This window comes from Lissotriton vulgaris, chromosome 8, assembly GCF_964263255.1.
Source record: "Lissotriton vulgaris chromosome 8, aLisVul1.2, whole genome shotgun sequence".
NCBI lineage: Eukaryota > Metazoa > Chordata > Amphibia > Caudata > Salamandridae > Lissotriton > Lissotriton vulgaris.
The window spans coordinates 248,908,632-248,935,061 of record NC_141696.1 but is presented as its reverse complement, the minus strand read 5'-3'; the positions used below and the strand labels follow the sequence as shown (position 1 = coordinate 248,935,061).

The following is a 26,430-nucleotide window of genomic DNA, read 5'->3' as shown; positions in this document are numbered from 1 at the left end:
GGCTTATTTACTGTGAAAAGCATTATGTTCCAGTCAATAGGCATTAAAGTTTATATTGTTACTGCACTATATTAAAGCCTACAGATTGAAAAATTGCACGTGGAATCTCACACATTACCATAGTGACCATGTGTTTTGGTGTTGTTACTCCATGCGACAAACCACAGATATAACAGGTTTGTTCTGAGAGACTCTTTGCTAGACCCTCTTAGAAGAGAACATTATTCTTAATTACCAGTGATAGATTATTTCAACCATTCCATCCATTACTTTAATACTTCAGTGTGAGAAGTTGGCATGGTATATGATGTCCACTATTCTAGTGGGCACCTTGCACTAGTCCAAACGACCCCTATTGATGTTAGGTTGTAAAGTCAACCTTATAGAAAGCTATCCTAGTGGTAGCTGTGGAGAGCAGCCTTCAGGCTAAGACTTGGAGACGAGTTAAGCAAGTTGTTTTACCAATTATAATCTCTTTAATGATCAAATGAAAGCACACCACACAAGGTATATATCAAATATATATGTATTTATTCTAAACACAACCCCTCTGCACTCTTTATGAGGTCAGAGGTAAAAGTACAATACAAGGAACTTAATTAGAATACGCTAAGTTGCTCAGTATACGTTATGCCCTAGGGGCCTCACATACCTTATACTAAAATAGTGGTATAAGAACCACGTGAGAGTTCGAAAGCAGGCCTAGGGCCTATGAAATCACTCGGGCTGCCTTGAACCACCAAAGGTTAGGATGTAGGAGGCCCACAGTAGACGCGTGCAGTGTCTAAACACAGAAGGGGGTTACCTTTGACTTTCTATGGAGAACAAGCAAGTTACAAAATTACAATTTAAGGGCACTTCTGGGTGAACTACGATGGAACCCTTTTAGACTAGGACACTTCGAGAGTCAAGACCCATGGGAGCACTGGAGTACTCGTGTTACCTCACCCATGCAAGCCGGGTGCATAGGTGTCTTTTGGTGTCGGGTTTCGTCGTTTATTCCAATAGAGAGCTGCGAAGAAGTGCTGCAGGCGACCAGAGGAAAAGTGTTTGGGCGGATCCAAGGGTGGATCGGAGATGTGAAGAACCTGAAAGTAGAGGAGACAGAGTCTGGGTCACTAGCCAGTGACCAGGATGGCGATAGGAAGATGCCAGCTGATGTCGGGTGATTTCAGCTGAGAAGGTGAAGCTGGTCTCTTCAGCCACGAGGACCAGGAGGCGTCGACGACGGCCAGGAGCCGGATTCGAGCTGTCCCACGAAGGATCTAGTTGACTGCGGTGTCGGTATCCGGATTAGACCCAAAAAGCCTTGGCAAACGCAATCCACGCAGGATTTCGAGATGGGCTTCGGTGCAGACCAGCAAGGTCTGAGGAACTCCCCCTTTTGAGAGGAGTTGGAGCAAGCCTGGAGCAATCAGGAAAGCTGAAGAAAGTGAAGATTGGTCTTCGTGGGGGCTCACTAGCCAACAGACTAGGAACAGAGAAGACGCGTCGAGCTGAAATGCACAAAGCGGCCCACCGGACACTCGTGGAGTGTGGGCCTCTGAGCTTCGGTGCACAAGGTGCTCGGGGCTGGGGCTTCAAGCACCCCAATGCACAACTTCGGGATACCTCGGGAAGTAGGTGCAGGTTGCAAAATGCAGGATGTCCAGGAGTTCCGGTCCCACGTCTCACGTGTCCTCTACAGGTCTTAACTTTGCTGGGAGCGCAGGTCAGCGTCAGTGATGTCTGGAAGGCTGTGTCCTGTGTCGCAGATTCTTCAGGATCCGGCGGGAGCCTTGAAAATGCAGACCGGCAAAGATGCAGTTGGTGTCTGTTTGAACAGGGTGGTCACTCCTTGGCCATAAGGGAAATTTCTTCCGTCTTCCAGTCGATATGGAATGTCAAAGGTCCAAGATATATGTTGCAGAGTTCCATCCAGGGTAATCTAAAGTCCAAGGGACTGGGGTTCTATACTTCTAGTAAGTTTAGGGTTTGGACTAACTCTAAGGTCCCTCCTATGGGTGGACCTGGGGAGGGGGTGGTTACACCCCTTCGTCCAGTTTCGTGCCAGAGCTGAGGCTGAGTGTCCCAGCAACCGGTTTGAATTGGGAAATGCATGGAGCACCGTGTGTTCCCCAGGCAGTGTCTGAAAAGCATGCACCAAATGCAACCCTCTCTGCCCCAATACACTAAAGCCTGTTTGGGGAGGTGCTAGCACCTCCCTGGACAGGAAACCTATTGTCCAGGCCTCCCCTGCCGGAGTTTCGTCCAGCAGCAGGAGGGCAGACTCGTATCTGTGGCAGCAGCATCCAGTTTCTGATGCTGGGGCTCTGTTTAACTTTAACAGAGTTTAACAGTAACTACATGTCTTCTCCCTCTAGAAGGGTGGAATGCTACCCCTGCAGCCAGAACTGGCCGGGGGGGGGGGGGGTTAGGAGGGGATGGGGTAGGGGGTAGTATTCCAAAGTGTTTGACACCTTACACAACATGTTTTGATAAAGCCAAACCAAAGTTAGCATTAACCACGAGGATTATAATGCACTTAAGAGTATATGGTATGGCTATATCGTAGAACAGCTATAAGGAGATGGTTCCGAAAGCTGCAGAGGGGCTTAGCTCATGCTAGGGCACCCTCTCACACAAAACCAAGCACTCTGCCTCCAGGATTGTCAAGGCCTGCCATAAGAGTGACTTATAGGTTACTATGTGTCTATATAGAAGGTAGATATAGATTTACCATATCTAAGTAAGGGGTGATTACACCACCTTACCCAGGCTGTAAGTACAGACCTGTGGTGTCAGTTGGGAAGGCTAATCAGGGGTGGCACAATACATGCTGCAGCCCCTGGTAGGCCTAGGGTGCACCTATGCCCTGGGTACCATGTACAGGGGCTCACAAGGGTGACCCAGTAACCAATCTGGTATGTACCTAAAGTACATGGTATCAATTTAGAGAGAGTACAATTGGCTGTGGGCCTGATTAGCAGGGCCACAGCCATACTAAAGTCGAAAAAGCAGTGAAACACAGCAAAAAGTGGGGGTAACCATAGGAAGCAGACCCTACTCTCCTACATTTAGTGAACTGTATTTAGAAAGCAGCATGTTTTCTTTTGTCCGCTTGCAGCCTATTAATTTATATTTAATATGTTGTTGAGTTTTTGTGAGTATTCTTTGCTGTGATGTCAGGTGGTGAATGCAGGAATGGGTCAGAGGATGGGTAAATAAATGAAAGAGTGGAAAGATGGGTGACAGAGTACATCATCTAGCTCAGCTCTCTGACACAGCTCAAACTTCTTTCTACTATTTCCAATGTAATCTCAAACCTCTTTCTACAATTTCCAATGCACTAGCCTATTTCTCACCCTATACCTCTATCAACATATCCATTACCTCCACTCTCTTTCATCCCAAACCCCATACCACTATTACGATCCCCAAAATAACCCTTTTGAGACTCTTCCTTACTTCATCCCTTCGTGCATCATCTCATACCTCTTTTTACTATTCCAATCCACCCAAAACAAGACTAAACCCTCCCTCTGACTCTTCCCCTACACCTCCCTTTTATTCATCTCCCTCCCTTTTACTTATTCCAAGCCTACTCCTACTGCTATGAGCTAAAAAAACGAACAAAATTAATTTGAAATCGCTTCCCTATCCTTTTCAATCCAAATAACAGACTAACATGTCCACCACTCAAATGTATTTCATATTTCAATATACTAATTCACCACGCAGCCTTCACGGGTTCTGGAGCAGCGTCCTTCTCTTCCAATGAGTTCTTGATATGATGTAGTTATCAGGAGGGGAGGGGAGGGGCAGGCAGGGTAAAGATCAGGTTCTGTACCCCCTGGTGGTTGTATGTCATACAAGTCCCATGGGTCATCATCCTGTAAGGCATGGGTACTCACAAACATTTTCTCAAGGGCCAAAAAGTTTGATTTGTGATGTGCCCGAAGGCAGCATTGATGCCAGCGGGATGGCGGTCAGGCGAGGGGATTTTGGAGATTGGCGGTAAGGTAGGTGTAGGCGAAGCATATACATCTAGTGGCTGAATTGAACAATGAGAAACCAGAAAACCGAGAGTTAATCCTGGCTCCCCCACTTTTCCAAATTGTGTGATCCTAGGCAATTGTTTAGGTTCACGTTCCCTCCTTTTTCTTCACTATCACATATAAAGGATAGCAATATTCAATGTTTTCAGGGTAAGCACTGTGCAAAACCTGCTCTTGTGTTTCATTTAATAAACTATAATGTTGTTCATGTATAATAGGAACTCCGCTCACCCAAAGAGTGCACATAAGAACTGACTTGCCTCTTTAGTTCACTATTGACATTATTGTCAGGGTGGAAGAAGTAATGCTTCTAAATTCATGATTGAAAACTATCACTTTAAAATAATAATTCTCAATGCACCGATATAAATTATTTGTACTAAGTTGAAAAGGTTCTGCATGTCATTTAAATTGACTTTTTCAATTTTGCTGAGAAGGTCATAATTTTACACTTTTGCTGCAAGGTGTAATTTAAAAATCCAGATGTTTGTAAAGTTAAGCACAGGACATCCTAGTTACATCCTTTCTTTAACACCAATAAACCTTGAAATAAATTCTTGTCCGTCTATTTAACATTGTTTTATTGTTAGTGCTGAGCCGAGTAAACAGGAGTCCAGTGTTCCGGTTGACCATGGGGCCGCATGAAAAGGCCTGGGGGGGCGCATGAAAAGGTCCTGGGGCAGAACTTTGAGTACATATGCTGTAGAAGGATATTGAATGTATCCTCTGGGGGGATAGGTGGTGGTGATGGCGGTGAGAGGTAAGGGTCTGGTGGCTTATCTGACTTTGTGCGTGATTTCGCATAAACTGGAGTGTCTAAGGCTTCCTGAAATTATAGTTGTCTTTTGGATGGCAGAGCAGAAGAGGCAAAGGGCAGGCAAGGAAGCAGGCTGCATGAAGGTGTATGATGAGTTGTTTTTGCCTTGAATTGAGCTGTTCCTGTACTTTATGAAGGATGGTTGTTCCTGTAGCTTATGAAGTACCATTGTGTTGGGGTAAGGCTTAGACGTGGACTTCAAAGTTATCTGAAACAGTCTTTTGTTTTAGTGTCAATGGTCTGCTAGGTGCAGAGACTGAGAAACTCAACAGTGCAGGTCAGCTCGACAGCGAGGGTTGAGTCGCTGCGGGGTTGGTCTGAGCCAAAGAACTGGTCTTGGAAGGCTTTCTCAGGGCCGAGCTGGGGGAGGCCCAGCTGAGTTCACAGGACTAAACTTTGCAGAGACATGAAGGTTGGAGAGAGATCTGGTGCCAGAATCCTGCCCTTAGGAGTGAGGGGCTGCAGGAATGGCTAGAAGTAACCTTCCCTGCAGCGAGAGGCTAAGTCCAAAGGTAAAATCTTTCAGCGGGATGTCCCACTTCATTAATACGTCCTCCACTCCATCGCAGTCAGCCTGAAACCACAGCAAGGGCCTGGTCATCTGAAAACTTCTTTTTTTTAAATGTGCTTTACTTTTTCTACATAGTTCAGAAAGAAGGGGCACCCCTACTGCTAATGCATGCACTACCGGTAGGGAATAGAAAAGACAATATTTTGGAAGAACAATCGGTAGTGCGCTTAGTAATTAAGCCAAAAAACCCAAGGAAAAAAGCTAATTAGCTAATACATGTGACATATAGAAACAAATTGATAGAACAAGACCCAATAATTATATTCAAAATAGTATTGTGGTTTATTTAAATATTTTCTTCATTTTTTTGATAAGAATCTTATTTCTAAAAGATGCATATAAGCATTTAAAACATCAATAACATACAATTTGTAAATACAAAAACAACAATGTAGCTTTTTCCTTGGGTTTTTTGGCTTGATTACTTTTTCTACATGCTTTTCTGTGTAGTTTCCACTTTCAACTTTGGGATGTAGCCAGTCTGATTCCGAGCACCCACTCAGTAAATGTTGGTATATAGAATAGCTAGCTCACCGTGCCACCACTAAACCTGGATTGGTAGCAAATGGTTTGGTCAACAGAACTGGACAACCCTGATCCCCCCCAGGAATTGTGGTAACAGATATAGAACCCTTTCACTCAGTCAATTGTGGTCACTCTCGGAGAAATATACAAGGAAAACACATAGAGGCGTTCTCAATATTTATTGAACCATCATTATTTCTGTATAGAATATATGTGCTGCAATGATCAATAGAAAAAAGCAGATAAAACTAAATAGCAGTATAGGGACAGTGACCAAAATAAATAGTTCCACCTTCCTGCTAAAACAATGCAAACATTAAAAAAACAGTATATAGGGTACTCCTACCATAAGTTCCCTAACCTAGATGTCTAGGGTGTGTGCAGGTGCTCTGCCATTAATCCCCTATTAGATGATCAAACCCCCATTACCTGAAGGGAAAGTATGTAGGTCCCCGTTTTGGTCTTCGAAAAGGGATCAACAAGCAAGCAGCTGGGCTGAGGTTTCAGCGTGAATTGACCTCGCAATGACAGCAAGTACTCCTCTGCCCCAACCTGGAATTGCTTGTTTATTTATAACAAAAAATATCCTTGCTCCAGTGTCGAGACCTTAGTCAGGCCACCATTGTTTATGTTCTATTGATAGCTGCGCTGCCTCATGAATGAATAACAACCGCATTTGCACAATGTATGTTCAGACCTTGTACAAGATGTTCAAGGCTTTGTGATAGTGTTCTTACGAAGTGGAATTTGTAAGTAATGTAGCTTCAGGGAAACAAATCCTGCACTGTCACACACACACACACGTGTCAAAAGTCATTGTGTCAATGAGCAGGCAACTAAGGAAACGTGTGCATGTTAAAATGGCAGCGTATCTTCCCGGACTTAACAGCCACATGACATCTTTTTCAGCCTTAAACATTAAAATTTAAAATCTTTGGTCCCCCTCAACTTATTTTAATATATTGGTGTAATTTTGCTAGAAACATAAAACAATGAGTCCATCTTTGACTTATCATTGTATGTGGTTATAATGCTCTATACGGTGTTGGTCTCTTGTGTTTGGAAACTACATTATCAAAAATTAAGAGAATTAATTAAAAAGGAGCACGGGGGAGAAAAGAAGGATGATGGCTAAGGTCCCTTTACGTTCTATAAAATATAGAAAAACTGGGAACACACGCAGTGAGAGGGACCGGCCATCGTTGTCAGACATTTATTTGAAGGACCATACAGCGTCATTGTGACCTTGGTACTCAGTCTTTAAACCTGCCACTCAAGCTTCAAAAAGCTGCATCTGGGACAATAGCCATTTCAGGTCCTATTATTCGTCCCTTGCAATGAGCAAGACAGAAATGAAAGCTGTGTCAACAAAAACAGCCCATCTATGAAAACAGAATACACCTCTGCGGTCGCAAGCTGGCTGTTGTCAGAATTTCTAATCGACAGCCAGCCTACCACTAGTGAGTACCACATACCAGCAACATGGATACCAGAATCCTTATAGAAAATCATTATATGAAAAACACAGACAAAACGTAATTGACAAACGTCAACAGTGTATCCTTTTATACATGATAGAAGTCAATGCCATGTGGTATAATACATGCATAAATACAACAGCCATCCTCAAGCCTTGGACAAAATTTATATTAAGGTCAACAACGCACTCTTTCGGGATGAGTAAAGGTGCACAGGTTTCTTTTTAATGCTCCCATTAGGATCCTTCAAAGAAAAAAAAATGGAAATCCTAGACCAAAAACCTACAACCAGTTGGAGCTCATGTAGCATAGTTCGCTCACAGATTCATTGATGTGTTATTCTAATAATCAAAAAACACTTTCTGGGCATTTTTTTGCAATTACATTCTACATGTGCCAGCAAACAAAGGTATATCAACATAGCAATAAAGCAAAATAGAGACTCAGAAAAACATTAAATAGATAAGTAAACAGATTTGTGTTGTATGATGTTATTAGAGAAACTACCACTGACCCGAGTTTTTAGGAAAGATTGAAGGTGCAAGCTACTAACATGCTTGATCTAAGGAGGCAGCCATTTTAGCGAACAAAGGAAAATTAAGTCAAGAGAGCAAATCGAAGTTTGGTTAGTGTTAGTAAAGGCCCACTGCCAAGAATCGAAAATGGGTTATCAACAGGATAGTTAGTGGCAGGAGAAGTGGTCTGCCACACACGTAAGAGTCCACTTACTGACACTGCTACAGACTGCCATGCAGTAGTCCTCAGAGTCAAAGTTGTTTCGGTTGCCGCCACAGCCGCCGTAAAAGAACTGTGCACATTTTCCTTCGGTGACGTCAAAGTACCAGCGGGAGATCATTGCCCGGCAGGGACCAGTCTCAGCTTGTTCAGAACACACCTCTAGTCGTAAGAGATGTGGAGGAACTATATTTAGTAAGGAGATAGTAGCATAGTCTTGCTTTTTATTTACAATCCTAGTTTTTTAGAGCGGCATCGATTTAAGAGTCCAGCACAGGGCTCTCTGCACAACCACACAAAGGATCATTGAAATTTCTGATGTTTCAGAAGCAATTTTCTGACCACCTTGAAATAGGTAACCTCAGTTATATGCAACTGTTCAACAATTTCATTTGTCGTGATTTGTGTCAGATCAATCATTTGCCTTGCAGTTAAGGCCATCCATTAATGGACAAAGACATACAAACACTTTCAATGTTCTACAGTTAAAAAATTTATCAAGAAACATTTATCAAGCACTACTGGTGAAGGTTTTTGCAATACAATAAGAATGTGAAGGCAGTTAGAATGATCAAACAAATGACTGAAAATATAAAGATAAAAAATGTTCAATCATTACAGCACAAATGGTAAATTAAAAGATGCACCGTTAGCTAGATTAAACAATTATTGAACTGAAAATGTTCCAAACAGCAAAATAAATATTGTTTATTAGTATAGGCTACAGTATTTGTTGATTATGAGCAAATCATATAAAACCTCACTGATGCCTCCACTCCCCCAAAAATTTCAATATCTACAGGCATGCGTTTAATATTGCACGGTAGGCCAATTCTGATATACCCTCTTCTGAATGGATTTGGACAGGTCACACCCTTGCGTCTCAAAAAAATCAAGGCAGTTCTGGAAAAACAAGTGCTAGATATGAGGCGTCCGGAAATAAAAGGATCAATTACTTAATGTTTCCATGCAACAACATCCAAGAATTCCCAAGGAGCTGGGTGTTCGAATGCTTTGCGGCATCAAGATTTACTTTTTGAGTCATACCAACAAAGACACATATGTGCTACAAGTGAGTTGCTGTCAGCAGGGGACTGTCACGTCAAGAAATCTATCTGCAAAAACTGCAGCTTTGCAACCTACAGGTATGTTTCATACTAAAACAAGGAAAAGAAAACTCCATCTGTGTGGAACATACATGTAAATTTGCACTTATTTTACATTAGGAAATTTTCAGCAGTGAGATCTAGTTGCAGATTTCCCCACCAGTGTTAAATGGAAAATGGAAGGATGTCTTTTCTCTCAACAAAGTTTAAGGGGGTAATAGATTTGGCACACAAAACATCTGAAATAAAGCTATGCCATGGGGCATGAAATAACAGGCTATTACCGGTCAGTGTACAGCCAGAACTAAAATGAATCAACATTAATAGGAAGCTTTGCATAATTAGACTTGGCTCACATTTAGATATTGTCCGTTGGTATAAAACATCAAGACTTGCATTTCTGTTGTGGAACAATCTTGGCTTTTGTACTACATATTTGTAAAGACAAATCGTGTTTTTTGTGGAGATCAGCATCAAACACAGCAAGCCCAAAGGATTCTTTATATTTTGTTAATTTATTATTGGCCTATTACATTGAAGGTCGACATGAGATCCGGTTTAATGCTTTAAATTCAGTTTAGAATAAAAATTTAAAAAAGGCAAATCAACCAATTGTAAACTTCAGTTAATCTTTACATAGAGAGAAACTCCAGGTGCAATCTTTTCAGCTGGACTGCCTCTATGACGCATAAATCTCCTTGTAGATATTTAAGACGCAGCATATGAGTTGCTAACCTAATACAATTATCCATCTCAAGAGGGACAATCTATAGAATATGAGGCTTCTTTTTTAGTGGAGTTTAGATAAATCACTCATAGTGAGAATCTATGTACCCATGACACACCTTTAACCCCTTCCTGACGGAACGGTTTTGTCATGAGCATCGGTCGAGCTGTGCTTATGACGGAACCGTTCCGTCATGACCACGCCCGTTTCTATTAGAGCTCAGCACCGGGGGTAATCAGCGCCGCACAGAAGGGGTTAACACATGTGATCATGTATGATTTGAAAATACATCTTAACTACCCTGCAAGCACCTGTTCATGGCAGGTAGTTACTGTAGATTCACATGCTGTGCATACTACTGCCATCTAGAGTTGGGTTTGGACATGTGCCACTTGTTTTTGTTCGAATTAGTCTTTTTGAGAAACGAAAGGTGCAGTGACTCCACCTTTCATTTGCAATACACATGGGCATCGGCTCCATAGTCAGATGGTTTTCCCTGCCTCAAGGGTGAAGATGTAGATGGAGCATAGAGATACAGAATAGATGTATAGGCAAAGAAAGGAAATGAGGATGAGAGTATCTGCAACTATCACCAGGTAGCCAGGGAGGAGGGGGCTGCATGTGAATCTACAGTGCTACATGTCACTAACAGACATTTACAGGGTAAGTAACATTTTTCGTTCAAGGCTTGTGTAGTTGTAGATACACATGCTGAGGAAAGACTGTAAAGCAGTCCTGACCAAGCGGTGGCACAGCCTGAGGACGTTGCAGAAGAATGAACAAGTGTATGTAAGAGCTTGACCAACTCACTTGTAGCCTAGCCAGGACATCCACACAGTAATGTTTAGTTATAGTGTGAAGAGTGGACCAAGTAGCTCCTTTACCGATGTCAGATCGTTGTCTGTTCCCTAAAAAAGCCATAGAAGCCCCTTTCTGTGTGTGGAATGGCGCCTGGGAGGGACAGATAGGTATCCTTTAGCTTTAGCATAGCAAGTATGGATACACTTGACAACTCAAAAAGTAATACCTGCTTTGGAAATGGCACAGCCTTTATGTGGTTTGGAGTAGGACACAGAGTTGTGTTTTGTGAAAAGGGTTTGTTCTACCCACATAATACATTAAAGCTCTTTTGACATTCAGGTGTGTAAGGTCCATTCTGCTATAGACTTTGTATGTGGAAAGAAAACTGGCAGCTCAATTATTTGATTGAGATGAAAATTGGAAACCACCTAGATTGAAATTTGGGGTTTGTTATAAGGACCACCCTGTCTGGATCAACTTGGTGTAAAGTTCCTCTAAGATGAAAGCGAGTATCTCACGGACTCACCTGAGGGAAGTGATTGCAACAAGGAAGGCCACCATTCATGAAAAAAACTCAGGCGGGCAAGAGTAAAGGTACTCAAAATGAGGGTCCATGAGCCTATTTAGCAATATGTTCAGATTCCACACTGGAACAGGGGGCGTCTGAGGCAGGATAACTCGCTTAAGGCCTTCCATGAAGGCTTTAATAACTGATAATCTAAATAGCGAAGTGTGCTGCCTATTCTGCAGGTAATAAGCCATAGCAGCCAAATGCAACTGAATGGTGGTGTAGGCAAGGCCTGACCGCTTAAGGTGAAGGCGGCAATTGACACTCTTGTACCAACGGTGTTCGAGGATTCATATGTTTTGATGGACAACAGTGCACAAAGCACTTCAATTTTGAGGCAGAGCAGGACCCGGTAGTAGTTCTACGTTCTTAAAGAAGAATGGACATATATGTTCCTGTGATATATTAAGATAACCAAACTCTAAGACCTCAGGAGCCATATCACAAGAATGAGCTGCTTAGGATTGGGGTGTCACATAGTACTATGATTTTACGTTAGAAAAACCGGACTGTGGAGGAGCTTTTTGTGAGGAACTAGGAAGAGTTCCAACAGAGTGGAGTACCAAGGCTGGTGCGCTCTGGTTGGGGCTACAAGAATGAGGGTAAGATATATCTGCCTCATCTTGTGAACTACAAATTGTAAAAGCAGGAGAGGCAGAAAAGTGTAGGCAAATATCCCTGACCTGTTCATCCATAGTGCAATGCCGATGTGGTAACCTGGGGCCGAAATCTAGGAATTTTGCACTTTCGGCAATGGCAAACATGTCTATGAGAGGAAACCCCCACCACCAGAAATACATGAGTAGGGTGTGGGAGTGGAGTTCTCACTCATGGACTTGTGAATACGTCCTGCTGAACAGGTATCCAAAGTCCTTGCCTACACCAGGAAAGTATTGTATGACCAACTGCACCTTGTGATGTATTGCCCACTTCTAGATGTTCTGGGCTACACAGACAGTGGGCGAGTGTGTGTGCTCACTTGCTTCTGTACATAAAATGCGGCTGTGGTGACCTTGGGGACTAGAAGGGCATTGTTGCTAGTGAGTGGAAGGAATGCTCCCTGAAAAGCCAGCAATTACAGGTGATTGATGTGGAGGCCCTGGTGCTTGGGTGTCCACAAGCCCTGGATTGTGTGATCTTGGAGACGCGCTCCCCATCCTGTGACCGAGGCAACCGTTTTGATAGTCTCATGTGGAACTGGGTCTAGAAAAGGCCATCCCTGCAACAGGTTGTTGGTGTTTCACCATGGCAGAGATATGTGTACAAAGCCAAATCAACACTAGATCCTCCCAAATACCGTTCGCCTGAGACCATTGTGCTGCTACGGCACTGCTGTAAGGGACGCGTGTGTAGCCCTACACGAGGATCTATTGCAATGCAGGATGCCATCATGCCTAATAAACGCATTACTGTCCTGACCATTACCTGACGATCCGGCGGAAAAAGAAGTATTAGACTTTGTTAAGTGTTGACCCTGGCTAGACTTGGGTAAGCCTTCCCCACCCTTGAGTCTAGGGTAGCCCAGAGAAAGGATTGTACCTGAAGTGGTTAAAGGTAAGATTTGGCTAGGTTTACTGTGAAGCCCAACTTGAGAAGAAGGCCTATGGTTGTTTGCATGTGTGCCAGACATTGCTGCTGTATGGCACTCTTGATCAGCCAGTTGTCAAGGTAAGAGAACACCTGGATGCCACCCCACCCGATGTGAGCGGTTACCATGACTCGACACTTGGTACAGATCTTGGGGGCTGGTACCTCCAAACGGTAGCCCCTTGAACTGATAATATTGTCTACTCATTACAAAGCCCATTAATCTGGGGTGTGCGGGCTAGATGGAACAATAGGAGTTCTTCAGGGCAGTCACGAAGTCGCCTTGCCACAACAGAAGGATGACATCCTGAAGTGTGACCATTTGGAAATGTCTCGACAGAACATACTAATTGAGGGGCTGAAAGTAGAGTATAGACCTGAGGCAGTCATCCTTCTTGGGAATGAGCCAGTACAGGGATTACACCCATTTGCCGCAATATTGTGGCAGCACTGGCTCTATGGACCCTTTGTTAATTAGTGTGTGCATCTCCTTTTTTAGCAAATGCTGGTGTTCTATGGACAACTTGTGTGTGGATGGGAGGGATGTTGTGTGGCGTTTGGGTGCATTTTAAACAATACCCCTCCTGTATGATGTCTAGAACCCACCCATTGGCCGCAATTGCCTTCCAGTGAGGCAGAAACCTCTGTAGCCTGACCCAACAGGTGTTGGATGGTCGGCGGTGGGTGGGAGGGAAGGTGGAGACCGTCACCGTTTTGTAGCAGAGGCTCCTTTAGGAGCTGTCTCTTTGCCACTATGCCACTACCCCTGTTCCTCTGTACTCTCCCCTGCAGTAACCTTGTGAAGGGGTTTGCTGTTGTATGTGGTATAAGGCATAGGTGTGGTAACTGCCTTGGCCGCGGTGCAGTAATGTGGGTGCCGAAAGGCGCCGCAGGCAGTAGAACTCTGCAAGGCACCCATGGCTTTAGATGCATCTGTGCCTTTTTGTTATTCTTCGAGCATCTCGTCGACCTGAGTGCCGAAAAGATTACATTAGGAAAGTGTTGAACCTCCAGCTTAAAACTGGAGATATGTAGCCATGCATGGTGAAGGAGACTTAAATGAATGCTGCAAAGCAGCCATGTCGGCGCCATCCAGAGCGCACTGGATGTTGGTGTAGATAATCTCGCCCTGTCTTTGCCAACTCCTGCCACTGCTTGCTGTATTGTTCTGGGAATGGTGGATAAATTCTCCCTCTGGTCCCATTGTGGGCACGATCATACCGCAAGTGCTGGGCCAAAGAGTTGGCAATGCACCAGTAGGTGGTGGATTGAACTGCAACATGCTTGCCAGCAGAATGTACTTTCTTGCTCTCCCAGTCTGGAGGGGGTACATCCCCTGTGTCCTGGGAATTTGCTCTCTTACTAGCCATGAGTACCACCAGAGAATCTGGTAGTAACTCTCCCTTGATGGGAGTGTGGGGTCTAATGGAGAAGTTGCGCATGATGACTAGCTTTCACCAGCTCTTTGAAGATGTCCCCAGCAGGCTCGAGTATGCTTTTTAACAAGGGTAAATAACAGAGGGACCTCTGTGTTGGAGAGGCTTTCCAGCAGGAAAAACCTCCTCAGGCTGAGCGTTGCACCTCAAATTTACGGAAAGCAGCCACCCTGGGTAAAGCCTTGTGGTAAGAAGTAGTATCAGCAGGGAAAATGGCTTAGCAGGGTATAAGTCTAGGTCAGTGCCTGCTGGGAGATCTGCCTGATAGTCATGCCATGGGTCAGGACCTTTGAGGTTATTGGATGAATCACATGGAGACCCTGGGCTGGCACCATCCCCAGAATACGGAGATTCCTTTGTGGAATGTGTGTTATTGTCCACAGGCAGGAAGAATGAAGTAGGAATAGGAGGGGTGGGAGGAGCAGTAGTGGGAGAAGGGGGTGGAGGAGGAGGAGGATCAGGCTTGGAAGTGCCAGGCAGCAATGGAGAGGCAGCCTCTGTCCTGACAGAGGCTTATTGGGTGCCATCCGAATGAGAGTTGAGGCTCTCCTTGAAAGTGAGTCTCCTCTTAAGGGAATCCTTGGATGGCTGGGCAGGCTTAGCCAGGATCCTGCTGGTTCCTGGCCAGATGTGGATTTCTGTTGACCAGCGTCTGAATGTTCATGGAGCCTCTGTAAGATAGGTTGGTTGAACTCCTCCAAAGATATCTTGGATGGAGCCAAAGAGGGCCCCAAAGCTTTTGGCTCAGACTGTGACTGAGTGGATACCTTCGAGTTCGGTGCCGAAGCAGCAATCAGCGCGGTTTTCAGCACAGAGGGTTGTGATGTTGTCGGGTCCAGTAGTTTGGTGCCGACCATTGCCTTGAGGCATGAGAGCTGGACACTGGTGCTTCAGAAGGACGGGTGATAGTGGTAATCAATGCGGTCCTCAGCAACAGGTGTTGGGTTGGCAGAGGTCCTTCGGCTTCGATGTCAGAGTTGGAGGCGGCCTCCTCCGACGAGAATGCCTCTTCAATCTCAGCACCAGATGCACCCGTCTGCTGCAGAGCTGCCTCCTTGACTTCTTCAAAGATATCTGGAGTTACCTCCTCTCTGGTGCTGCGCCGTTGAAGAAGAGGAAATGAGATTCGCCTGGTGGTTCCGAACAGTCTTTTTGCTACGGATTTCAGGACACACTGCACATGATTCCTCTCTGTCATCATGGGACAGGTTACAAACTTTGTGCAAGGATTTCCTGGGGTACTTCGCATGGAAAGATTAGCAGAACCAAAAAAGAATCCTTTCCATTACGTGGACATTCAGCTTTTCAAGGGTGATTGAGTCACAGATGCACAGCCCCACTGTGCGATTTAGTTGACCTTTAAGAATGAACGGCACTGAAGTAACCCCAGATAGTAGACCAACAATAGGTAGGATTGCTTGGACCGACAAGGGCCAGTGCAGGGAGCCCTGCAAGAACACCTGTTGGCATCAATAGGGAGCTCCCGAATACACGTCTGAACCAGATGGCAGACAAAAACAATCTGACTATGAAGCTGATGCCCCTGTGCAATGGCAACAATAGGTGGTCTTGCCACACCTTGCTACTCGAAAAGAATTCTTCGAACAAACAAAAGTGGCACAAGTCCAAACCCAACACTAGATGTCAGTAGTATTAACAGCATGTGTATTCTCAGCTACACACACCATGAACAAATTATTTCAAATAGGTTATTTAAGAAGTAAAAAACATATTTTAAAACCTGAAGGTTTATAAGACAAACTGATCCCAGCTGAAAAAATGTGCATCTTGAGTACACAACTAGCAGCCCAAAAAAGTTCAGATCTGCACACCCCCAGGCCAGGACCCCTCAAAAAGACATCAGCAATACAGGGAGATTAAATGGTTTTCTATGAAGGCAAGGGTCCACATTTATTTATTTATTAACCTAAACACTGATGAAAAGGATACATGATGGTTTCTACAAGAAACAACATCTTTCTTGTTACTTTCAAGTAGAAGTTTCTTAAAGCAAACATCCTTCATTTTCAGCTAACCAGAGTGATGAAGAATCATGTGTTTCTGAAAAGTTACGGTGATTGAAAAGAATTGCAGTAGTAACTTGGAATGCCAGCTGGTGCCATGGCTGGATCCACTTAATGAAAAAAGTGCAGAAATATCATCATGAAGGTTCATTTCTAGATCCATGATAATGCTCCTCACTGCGTGTATATGGCTGGGTGCTTGAAGCCTACTTTAAACTTCAACCATGGAGACTGTGAAGATGGAGACTAAACTGCTTCACTAGCTGCTATTTATATAGAACTTCATATCTTACTGTAAGTGTCTAGGCACAGTTGTTAAGACACAACAAAATTGGGGCTCTTCTTATTGATCTCAAAAGGATGAAAGATTCCAAAGGAAAACACAAAGTTAATACAAAAAATAGAAGTTGAGAATCTCGACTGTACCATCCATGTTCATCTAGCATATATATTTATAGGGACACAGACTGAGACCTCCTATCAAGACAGGCTTTTCTGGTGAAGGGTCGGGCCAACCATGGGGAGCGAGGGGGTGGTTGGGGCCAACCACGGGGAGCGAGGGCGTGGTCGGGGCCAACCACGGGGAGTGAGCGGGTGGTCGGGCCAACCACGGGGAGCGAGCGGGCGGTCGGGGCCAACCACGGAGAGCGAGCGGGCGGTCGAGGCCAACCACGGAGAGCGAGCGGGCGGTCGAGGCCAACCACGAGGAGCGTGGGGGTGGTCGGAGCTAACCACGAGGAGCAAGGGGGTGGTCGGAGCTAACCACGGGGAGCGAGGGGATGGTCGGGGCTAACCACGGGGAGCGAGGGGGTGGTCGGGGCTAACCACGGGGAGCGAGGGGGTGGTCGGGGCTAACCACGGGGAGCGAGGGGGTGGTCGGGGCTAACCACGGGGAGCGAGGGGGTGGTCGGGGCCAACCAAGGGGAGCGAGGGGGTGGTCGGGGCCAACCACAGGGAGCAAGGGAGTGGTCGGGCCAACCACAGGGAGCAAGGGAGTGGTTGGGGCCAACCAGAGGGAGCAAAGGAGTGGTTGGGGCCAACCACAGGGAGCAAGGGAGTGGTTGGGGCCAACCACAGGGAGCAAGGGAGTGGTTGGGGCCAACCACAGGGAGCAAGGGAGTGGTTGGGGCCAACCACAGGGAGCCACTGGGGGCGGGAGGGTGGGTGGTCTGCAGCCACTGGGGGCGGGAGGGTGGGTGGTCTGCAGCCACTGGGAGCGGGTGGGTGGGTGGTCTGCAGCCACTGGGAGCGGGTGGGAGGGTGGTCTGCAGCCACTGGGAGCGGGTGGGAGGGTGGTCTGCAGCCTCTGGGAGCGGGTGGGAGGGTGGTCTGCAGCCTCTGGGAGCGGGTGGGAGGGTGGTCTGCAGCCTCTGGGAGCGGGTGGGAGGGTGGTCTGCAGCCTCTGGGAGCGGGTGGGAGGGTGGGCTGCAGCCACTGGGAGCGGGTGGGAGGGTGGGCTGCAGCCACTGGGAGCGGGTGGGAGGGTGGGATGCAGCCACTGGGAGCGGGTGGGAGGGTGGGCAGCAGCCACTGGGAGCGGGTGGGAGGGTGGGCAGCAGCCACTGGGAGCGGGTGGGAGGGTGGGCAGCAGCCACTGGGAGCGGGTGGGAGGGTGCGCAGCAGCCACTGGGAGCGGGTGGGAGGGTGGGCAGCAGCCACTGGGAGCGGGCGGGAGGGTGGGCAGCAGCCACTGGGAGCGGGCGGGAGGGTGGGCTGCAGCCACCGGGAGATGGCGGGAGGGTGAGCTGCAGCCACCCGGAGCGGGCAGGAGGGTGGGCTGCAGCCACCGGGAGCAGGCGGGGAGGGAGGGAGGGTGGGCTGCAGCCACTGGAAGCAGGTGGGAGGGAGGGAAGGCTGCAGCCACCGGAAGGAGGCAGGGAAGGAGGGAGGGTGGGCTGCAGCCTCCAGAAGCAGGCAGGGAGGGAGGGTGGGCAGCAGCCATCGGAAGCAGGCGGGGAGGGAGGGAGGGTGGGCAGCAGCCATCGGAAGCAGGCGGGGAGGGAGGGAGGGTGGGCAGCAGCCACCGGAAGCAAGCGGGGAGGGAGGGAGGGAGGGAGGGTGGTCTGCAGCCACCGGAAGGAGGCAGGGAAGGAGGGAGGGTGGGCTGCAGCCAGAAGCGGGTGGGGAGGGAGGGCTGCAGCCTCTGGAAGCAGGCAGGGAGGGAGGGAGGGTTGGCAGCAGCCACCGGAAGCAGGGAGGGAGGGAGGGAGGGCTGTAGCCACCAGAAGCGGGCGGGGAGGGAGGGAGGGCTGCAGCCACCGGAAGCAGGCAGGGAGGGAGGGAGGGTGGGCTGCAGCCACCAGAAGCAGGCAGGGAGGGTGGGCTGCAGCCACCGGAAGCAGGCAGGGAGGGAGGGAGGGTGGGCTGCAGCCACCGGAAGCAGGCAGGAGGGAGGGAGCGTGGGCTGCAGCCACTGTAAGTGGGCGGGAGTATGGTGGGTTGCAGCCACAGTGAGCAGGAGGGAGGGTGGGCTGCAGCCACCGTGAGCAGGAGGGAGGGAGGGAGGGAGGAAGGGAGGGTGGGCTGCAGCCACCGTGAGCAGGAGGGAGGGTGGGCTGCAGCCACCATGAGCAGAACGGAGGTGGGCAGGAGGGAGGGAGGGTGGGCTACAGCCACTGGGAGCGAGCGGGAGGGAGGACGGGGCAGCCACTGGAGGCGGGTGGAAGGGCGGGGCAGTCACAGGGGGCAGGAGGGCAGGGCAGCCACTGGAAGCGGACAGGAGGGAGGGCAAGGCAACCACTGTGGAGCAGGCGGGGCAGCCACTGGGGAGCGGGCAGGAGCGTAGCCAGCCAAAGTCAAGAAAGAGCAACGCAGAGTGCTGAGGAAGGAGTGTTGAAGAAAAGCACATTAGGGAAACTGTTGAACAACACATGACCTTTCATAGAGTGCTTAACCAAAAACTAAAATATAGTAACCAGAAAATATGTAATGAAAGGACACAAGGAGGAACAAACACAGAACAGGAAGACAAGAAACAAATAAAAAGCCAGCTAATTAGTGACAGGAAAGCCAAAAAATGGTAAACAATGGGAGGACTCTGGTTTGTGTCTGGTAGGCGGGACCTAAAACAGAGGTCCAACTATATTGCTGTAACTGGCAAGATCACCACGACTAAGCAATGGGGTTTTCAGCGGGTGGGAGAATCCGATATATCAGACTTTCCAGAGCATATCCTTAGATTAACAGAGAAATTAATCATCTCTAATCCCCCAAAGGCTATGCAGTGTCCTCATTAGTGGCATAATTACTGGAACCCCATAACTCTGTAATAAAGAGTACAATATTCCATGTTAATGTGAGAAGCAAAGCCTGGGGTTGCTGATCCACCTTTCCTCCATATGTCACATCTAACAGCTGACCAGACCACAAGGTCAATCTCCCATAAACTTGTAAATATCCACAAACTCAATTACAGGAGGTATGGGGGAGGTCTTCATACACTCAAGGATCGACTAATGGATCACCCTTCCAATCAGACTCGAAATGTGCGTTATAACAGCCTTATGGAAGATAAAAGCAAACCCAATTGTATATGCATTATGAGAAGGTTTTGTACAAACCAATGTATTTATGCCGGTTTATCCACATTATCACCCCCACAGATGTGTTTAGAAGTTAGCCCAATTTAGCTTTGTAGATTCTAATTTAGAATAAGGTTCAATAGATGCTCATTGATATTCCAATCCCCTCTCTATCCTCTTTTAATACCGTTTGTTGCTTCAGGCAATAAGGAAACATGGGGTAGCATTCAGCATTTAACTGCTTTATTCCTCAAGTGAACCAAGTGGCTTTCAAACATCAGCTCTTTTGGGATTCATAGAGAAACACTGGGGTGCACTGTTTCTCACTTTGCTCGAACACTAACATTTTTCAGTAGGGTACCTCCCGTAGCGTTACCGCTCTAAATTCTAACGTTTGGTGGTTCTGCATATATGGAAGATTTACTATTGAAGCTGCGGGCATACTTTTATATTTTTCTACCATAAGAAAGAATTCTAATATCTCTTTTCACTGTCAAGCAATGTCTATTATACCCTTTATCCAGTCTTTCCACTACTTATCAAGTGATTCATAACACAAGGTGCTTTAATGGTCCTAATACAGGAGTGAAGAATTTTGATTCAGACCCTTGACCGTGTTAATGAAAGTAGGGACATTTTTGTATAATGTGCAATATGAACAATTGCTTCTTCCCAAGAAGTTAATCAAATTTCATGAAGGCCTCAGTCAGCAGATGCATGCGTTTGAGAATTTTTAAAGGGAACTAGATACATCTATTAATATTTTCTATTTTCCGCATTCATTGGCATTCCAATTTCCTTCTTGAGGAAGACATGGCCACTCACAATATAACATGCTAACCGTTCCAAGAAATCATGGTCTTTGTCAGCATTTCAGAGCTTCCTGAGCATCTGCACATTTGAAAAGAAGAAGTTCAAGTTTTTCAATGATGCCAGCGGAAACAAGCATGTAAAACAGCAGTCGTGACTGAAGCAGTCTCTCTACTGGTATCAGAGATCACAATATTGAAATGAAAATGTAAGCCAGCAATGACAGATCGAGTCCTGTGAGGATGGGGCGGCAGCTACACCCCTAGCTACAGGTCATTGTTTGACAGGGAGGGTGGGGCAGCCACAGGGAGCGGGCGGGAGGGTGGGGCAGCCACAGGGAGCGGGCGGGAGGGTGGGGCAGCCCCAGGGAGCAGGCGGGAGGGTGGGGCAGCCACAGTGAGCGGGAGGGAGGGTGAGGCAGCCACAGGGAGCGGGAGGGAGGGTGAGGCAGCCACAGGGAGCGAGAGGGAGGGTGGGAAAGTCTCTCCACCTCAATATTACACTTCATAATGGAGTCTATGGTACCGGTCGTACTGATTTTCAACAAAGTAGCAACTATTAGGACAAATCATTCATTAGGTAAATATTTTTGAGCATAAAGATAAATTACATTTTGCTCAACTACTAGGGTACTTCATTATTTATTGGAAATGTTTAACTAATGCAGTCTGTGTTGTGATTAGATGTGCTATATGCAAACATCACACCTCGACCTGAACTTGTCGGAGTCTCCCTCAGACTGCAGATGCAGGTTTTGACTTAAATATATTCTTATGAGGAAAAAATTGCAAACTACCTTGAAAATACAAATCGGTGCTTATTCTTCACTAATTGATCTGATATAGATGACACTTGACATTTATTGACAGCCGCATATCTGCATAGTTGGCCAACAAAGACAACTTCACAGACTTTACCATACTAATATGTTTAAGTAGATCAGAGTTAGGAAACTAAATGCTATTTGGTTACAGAAAGAGAAATGTCATCCATTGCACTGCTCGCACAGCGGGTTTATGGCCATTAACTACCACAGTGTAATCAACCATTGAAGAAACAACTTAAGATGATGTTAAAAGAGATGACTTTTTTAAATGTTCATGTCCCCTCAGACAGGAGACGTTTATTCTCTCCAAACGTGATATGTTTCTCTGCTGGAAGGCTACGGCAATGCGATTTTTCCTGTGGACTGCCATTTAAGTGTAGTTGAAAGACAGTGTCACCTTCTTTGACTTGTGTCCCAATGATTATTTTTACATTAGGTTTAAGGAAGAGAATGCTGGAAGTGGGGATTTATTGTGTTCTTTTCTCATAGTCGAGACATGGGTTGCATATGATCCAGCTCACCAGTAGGAATCTATAAAATTATATGCTTACCAATAGTCAATTTTCTTTTTTTAAAATATTGGTGGACTGTTTTCAAGTATGAATTCTGTCTTAATTCCATTCTCTTGTTGAAAAATCACAGAATAGTTCAACTTTAAAGTTATAAATCCAAGAGAATGTTGCTGCAATCTCAAGTAAATAAAAATAATTAAAAAAAAATAATAATAGCTCGCACTCCACCATTGAATTTGGCTGTGCTTTTACCCAAGTTTGCCCTTACGGCTATGCTGGTAAAATATTTTGCTGTTTGGAACATTAGTTTAGTGAGGAAGTGTACATTTGCACTGCAGAAAGTCGCTTACAGAGAAGAATATTCTTAAACAAAGTAAACCCTCATACCTCTTACAACCTCTTCAACTGATTCTGTGGTGGTTGTTGTAGTGGTGGCAATGCTTGTGGTTCTTTCTGTGGCTTCTTCATATTGATTATCTGCCTCTTCATCAACCTCATCATCTTCTTCATCGTCTACTTCTTCATCTGCAACCTCTTCTTCTTCTGGCTGTTCTTCTACTACTTTGTCGTCACTGAAATCAGAGCAATTGCTTTTACTGTTACAAGGAAAATATTCAAAGCAAACGCAATGAACAAAGTAGTAGCAAATTACACTGATTAAAAATAAATAGAACTTTAGTGCAGACATGCTAAAACAATCTATGGTAAGAAGCAAATAGTGCAAACTAAATTCAGAGTGGAGGTACCTTCTAAACAAACATAAGTACCACAAATCTATAAAAATGTATGAAGGACATCATATATTTGGCTCAAGAATTATCACGAGGGCTACGCTTGATGGGTAAAAAATCCCTCATTACAACACACAAATATTTTCAGCATTTTCACTCAATCCAATTCACCAGTTACATTGAAAGCCTTTATTAACCCTTTCTATAAACGTTTAACTATTAAACCATGAGTCCGTAAAATGAAGCCCATTTGAGCAGATATATTGCCCACCCTCATACAGTAACTATAGTAGAACTTTCTTTTTATATTCAAATCTGTTTATTGAATATACTTTGAACATGGAAAGTCAAAAAGGAAAAAGATATAAAGCAAAAAACATCCCAAATAACAGGATACACCGATGAAGCCATGTATGAAACCGATTACAATATAAACCAAAGCAGGGTATGGGAGCAATAGAAGAAAAGGGGGAAGATAATGCGCTGTTTCCCTGGCGTAGGTTATAGGTGGGCACTGTTTTTGAAGGGAAGCCCTCCATTCAATAAAGCATCAATGCATAGGAGTCATGTGGGCCCACCTCTAATGGAGAAACAAAGTGGATAAGGTTTATGTATATTTATGTAGTACTTTGTACATGTATTCACCACTACTTATTATTGTTAGCAGGTTTTGGGAATAGTGGATGTACATCTCAAGCAGCAAACTGGTAAGGGGTAGACCAACCCCTGGTAAAGGGGACAGGAAGGGGAGGATGCATACAGGATATCATAGGGAAGGAGGGCTAAGGCTTCTTACAGGGGGGAAGAAAGACATTGTCTACAGTAGTAGGGGAAGCCGGTTGTAGACCTCTAGAATAGGACGCAAGAGGGTTGTCAAAGAGCGCTAAAGCTCGCAGTCGAGGAGGGACCAACCGGGAGTGCTCCATCTGGGAGTAATGCTGAATTAATGGCATCCAAGTGCGAGTGGATTTGGTGTCTGTGTGGTTAATACAGGCGGTAAGTAGCTAGAGGGCCAAGATGTACCATGAGCGGAGAAACCATGTGGCAATAGGTGGAGGGTTAGGCTTCTTCCAGTGCAGAGCTATGGACTGCTGTGCTGCTCCTAGCATCTGCGATATTAAGCGCCAATCAGAGTGAGTCATAGCTGCCAATGTTGAAGGTCTAATACTTAAGTAGAACTTTTTTTTTTATCTACAAGCACCTGAACCCAAGTAGAATGAAGCTGGTTTAATGCTGAATGAAAGTGATAATTCAAATGAACAACTTCTCTAGTTAATAATAATTTGCTCCCATAGTTTTATAAGGTCTTAGCAGCAGTCCAAACAAAGAAACCAAGGTCATCCGAAAAAGACTTAAAACTGACCATGGGAAGCTTCAGATGAAGTTGCTTGTGTCTATCCCTAACACATACACAAACTGGTACAGCGATTCCAATTAACTCTGCTTAGGCCTCAGACTACAAAATATTGCATCCAGCAGCCAGACTGCAAGTAACAGATCTTCCCAGCGCCACTGAAATTGAGAGATCTCACATCTTAATGGCAAATTACCAAGAAGAAAGCCAATTTGTGTAAAGACAGTAATGAGAAAGAGGGTCAATAATTCTCCTTCATCGGTGTACAGGTGTAAGAGCGTTTCTCAGCAACACAACGCACAGCAATTTCAATCTTGTTTATGATAATGTTCACACTTTTCGCTCAGATTAAATTCAGGTACCTCTAACTCCACGACATAAAAAAGCATAGAAGCACAGTGTGTTCTGCTTAGACTAACAAGAGTGAATATGCCACTTATCAATGCTGTGAGGCACCAGATATGCTGGAGGTATTAAGAAAGTAAAAAGTTAGGATGGAACCTATAGAAACCCAGAAACACAATATCTAAACCAAGACTGCAGCAGAGCTTAATACCAGTATTCAAATGCCGAACTACGCTTTGAATAGTCTTATGTGTTACGATTTGACTGGAAGTGACAAACAGTAACAGAAGCAACAAGGCTTCCCAGGCCACTTTCAGCCTCTTACATAAGGCTTGAACCCCTAGCGAATATAAAGATACTAAAAAAATTGTTCTACATGTAGTGCTTAGCAAGACACCAATTCTCTAGAAATCAAAACCCTACTGGGAAGTTTGGTAAGTGCTCAGATCTATCTTAAGATATAAGTGTTTGATTTTGGTTGGTTTTGCTTCACAGTTGTGGAAATCAGTAGGGCTTGTGCTGATAGTACCATCATTAAGGCTTGCAGAGATCGGATACTATCTAAATCAAACATTCCTAAAATTTGGATGACTGTTGACAACTTTGATAAGAAAGAAAGCTAGAAATGTCATACCTCAACTATCAAATAAATATCAAGGCCAATTACTAATCCAAAGAGCGATCTATGTACTGTAGGTCTACATGAAGGTTTAGGTTGGAATTCACAGAACGCAAAACAAATCTTTGACACTTCTCTATGTATACTCCTATTCCCTTGTAATAATGTCTATACTGGAAAAGATGTGGATAATATCCCCAAGTACAGCTATAATTTGCATTTGCAAATTTTTACTTTCCCCCACATTCTTTAGTAAAGAAAAAAACACTCCTTGAACCAGCCACAGATTTGTGGATTTCTTGCATAAGTTACAAACTTTCTTGGCCATTTTTAAATTACCAAAGTTACATTCATCAATAGAAACTGAAAAGCCATGAGGAATTTTTGTAAGAACTGACAATTACAACATTTTGCGTGTGCTACACATATTGAATGGCCACCTTTCCCTATTCCCTGAGAATACCAATGTTCCCACTCCAACCCTAAACTTACCATAGGTAAAAGCCAAATAAATGGCAGATTTCTTTGATTGCAAGTGTGAATTAAGCTCAGGAATTCTTCAGGCACCTGCTCTTCTAATCAGGAACTGATGAGTTTGGCATAAAATACAAACGTTTGTAATTGAATGCTCAAAAAACACAAAATAGTTTATTCCAGCTCTTATAAACGCATCATTCAGAAACGATCTAGACTTATAAATGCAGTTTTAAATATTGGAGAGTAGTGGATAGCACATCTATCCCATCGTTAACAATAAAGAAAGATTTCCTTCACACACTGAAGTCAGAGAATTAAACTTATGAATAACTGGATTTTAAAAGTATTTATGAATCATACAGATAATGGCACCATCAGTCATGCTATCTCAATATAAATCAAAGGTTCTAGGTCTAGAAGTCATTCAGAAAGGAACCCCTATATAAACTTATTATAAGAAGATCTTCAGGAAACAATATCTATAGTGTGCTAACAATTCGCAACAACTGAACTACGTTTCTCAACTAGAGCTTGCACCGTGTCATACGCCTTTTACTATCAGCAAAGGTTAATTTTATATGCATAGACTGAACTAATTCACTGCATCATTATTGACAGTTTTCCTTATAGATGATCACTGTATGGACCGTACATAATTGAAGAATCCCAATTGCATGAATGTATGCTTTCAATGATTTGTTCATCGCAAACATCTTCCTAGGAAACTGAATGCATCCTCCGTTAATGGAGGTCCAATTTTATGAGGTTGTGTGAACACAAAGGCCTTTTGACAAATCTTGATTTGTATATAGAATTAAGACAC

At 45.0% G+C, this 26,430-nt stretch overlaps 1 protein-coding gene across 4 annotated transcripts in view; it reads right to left on the bottom strand.

Annotated features, from left to right (window-relative positions):
• Window positions 1-26,430, bottom strand: part of APP (amyloid beta precursor protein) — a 484,182-nt gene that overhangs the window by 169,429 nt on the left and 288,323 nt on the right. For 2 of the 4 annotated variants that reach the window (XM_086934028.1, XM_086934029.1), the window contains exons 6-7: window positions 22,469-22,653; window positions 8,158-8,325 (exon numbers count right to left, since the gene is read on the bottom strand). In XM_086934028.1, coding sequence (XP_086790154.1) covers window positions 8,158-8,325; window positions 22,469-22,653 — 353 coding nt within the window. The remainder of the gene's footprint in view (window positions 1-8,157; window positions 8,326-22,468; window positions 22,654-26,430) is intronic. The other 2 variants (XM_086934030.1, XM_086934031.1) reach the window with 1 other exon arrangement.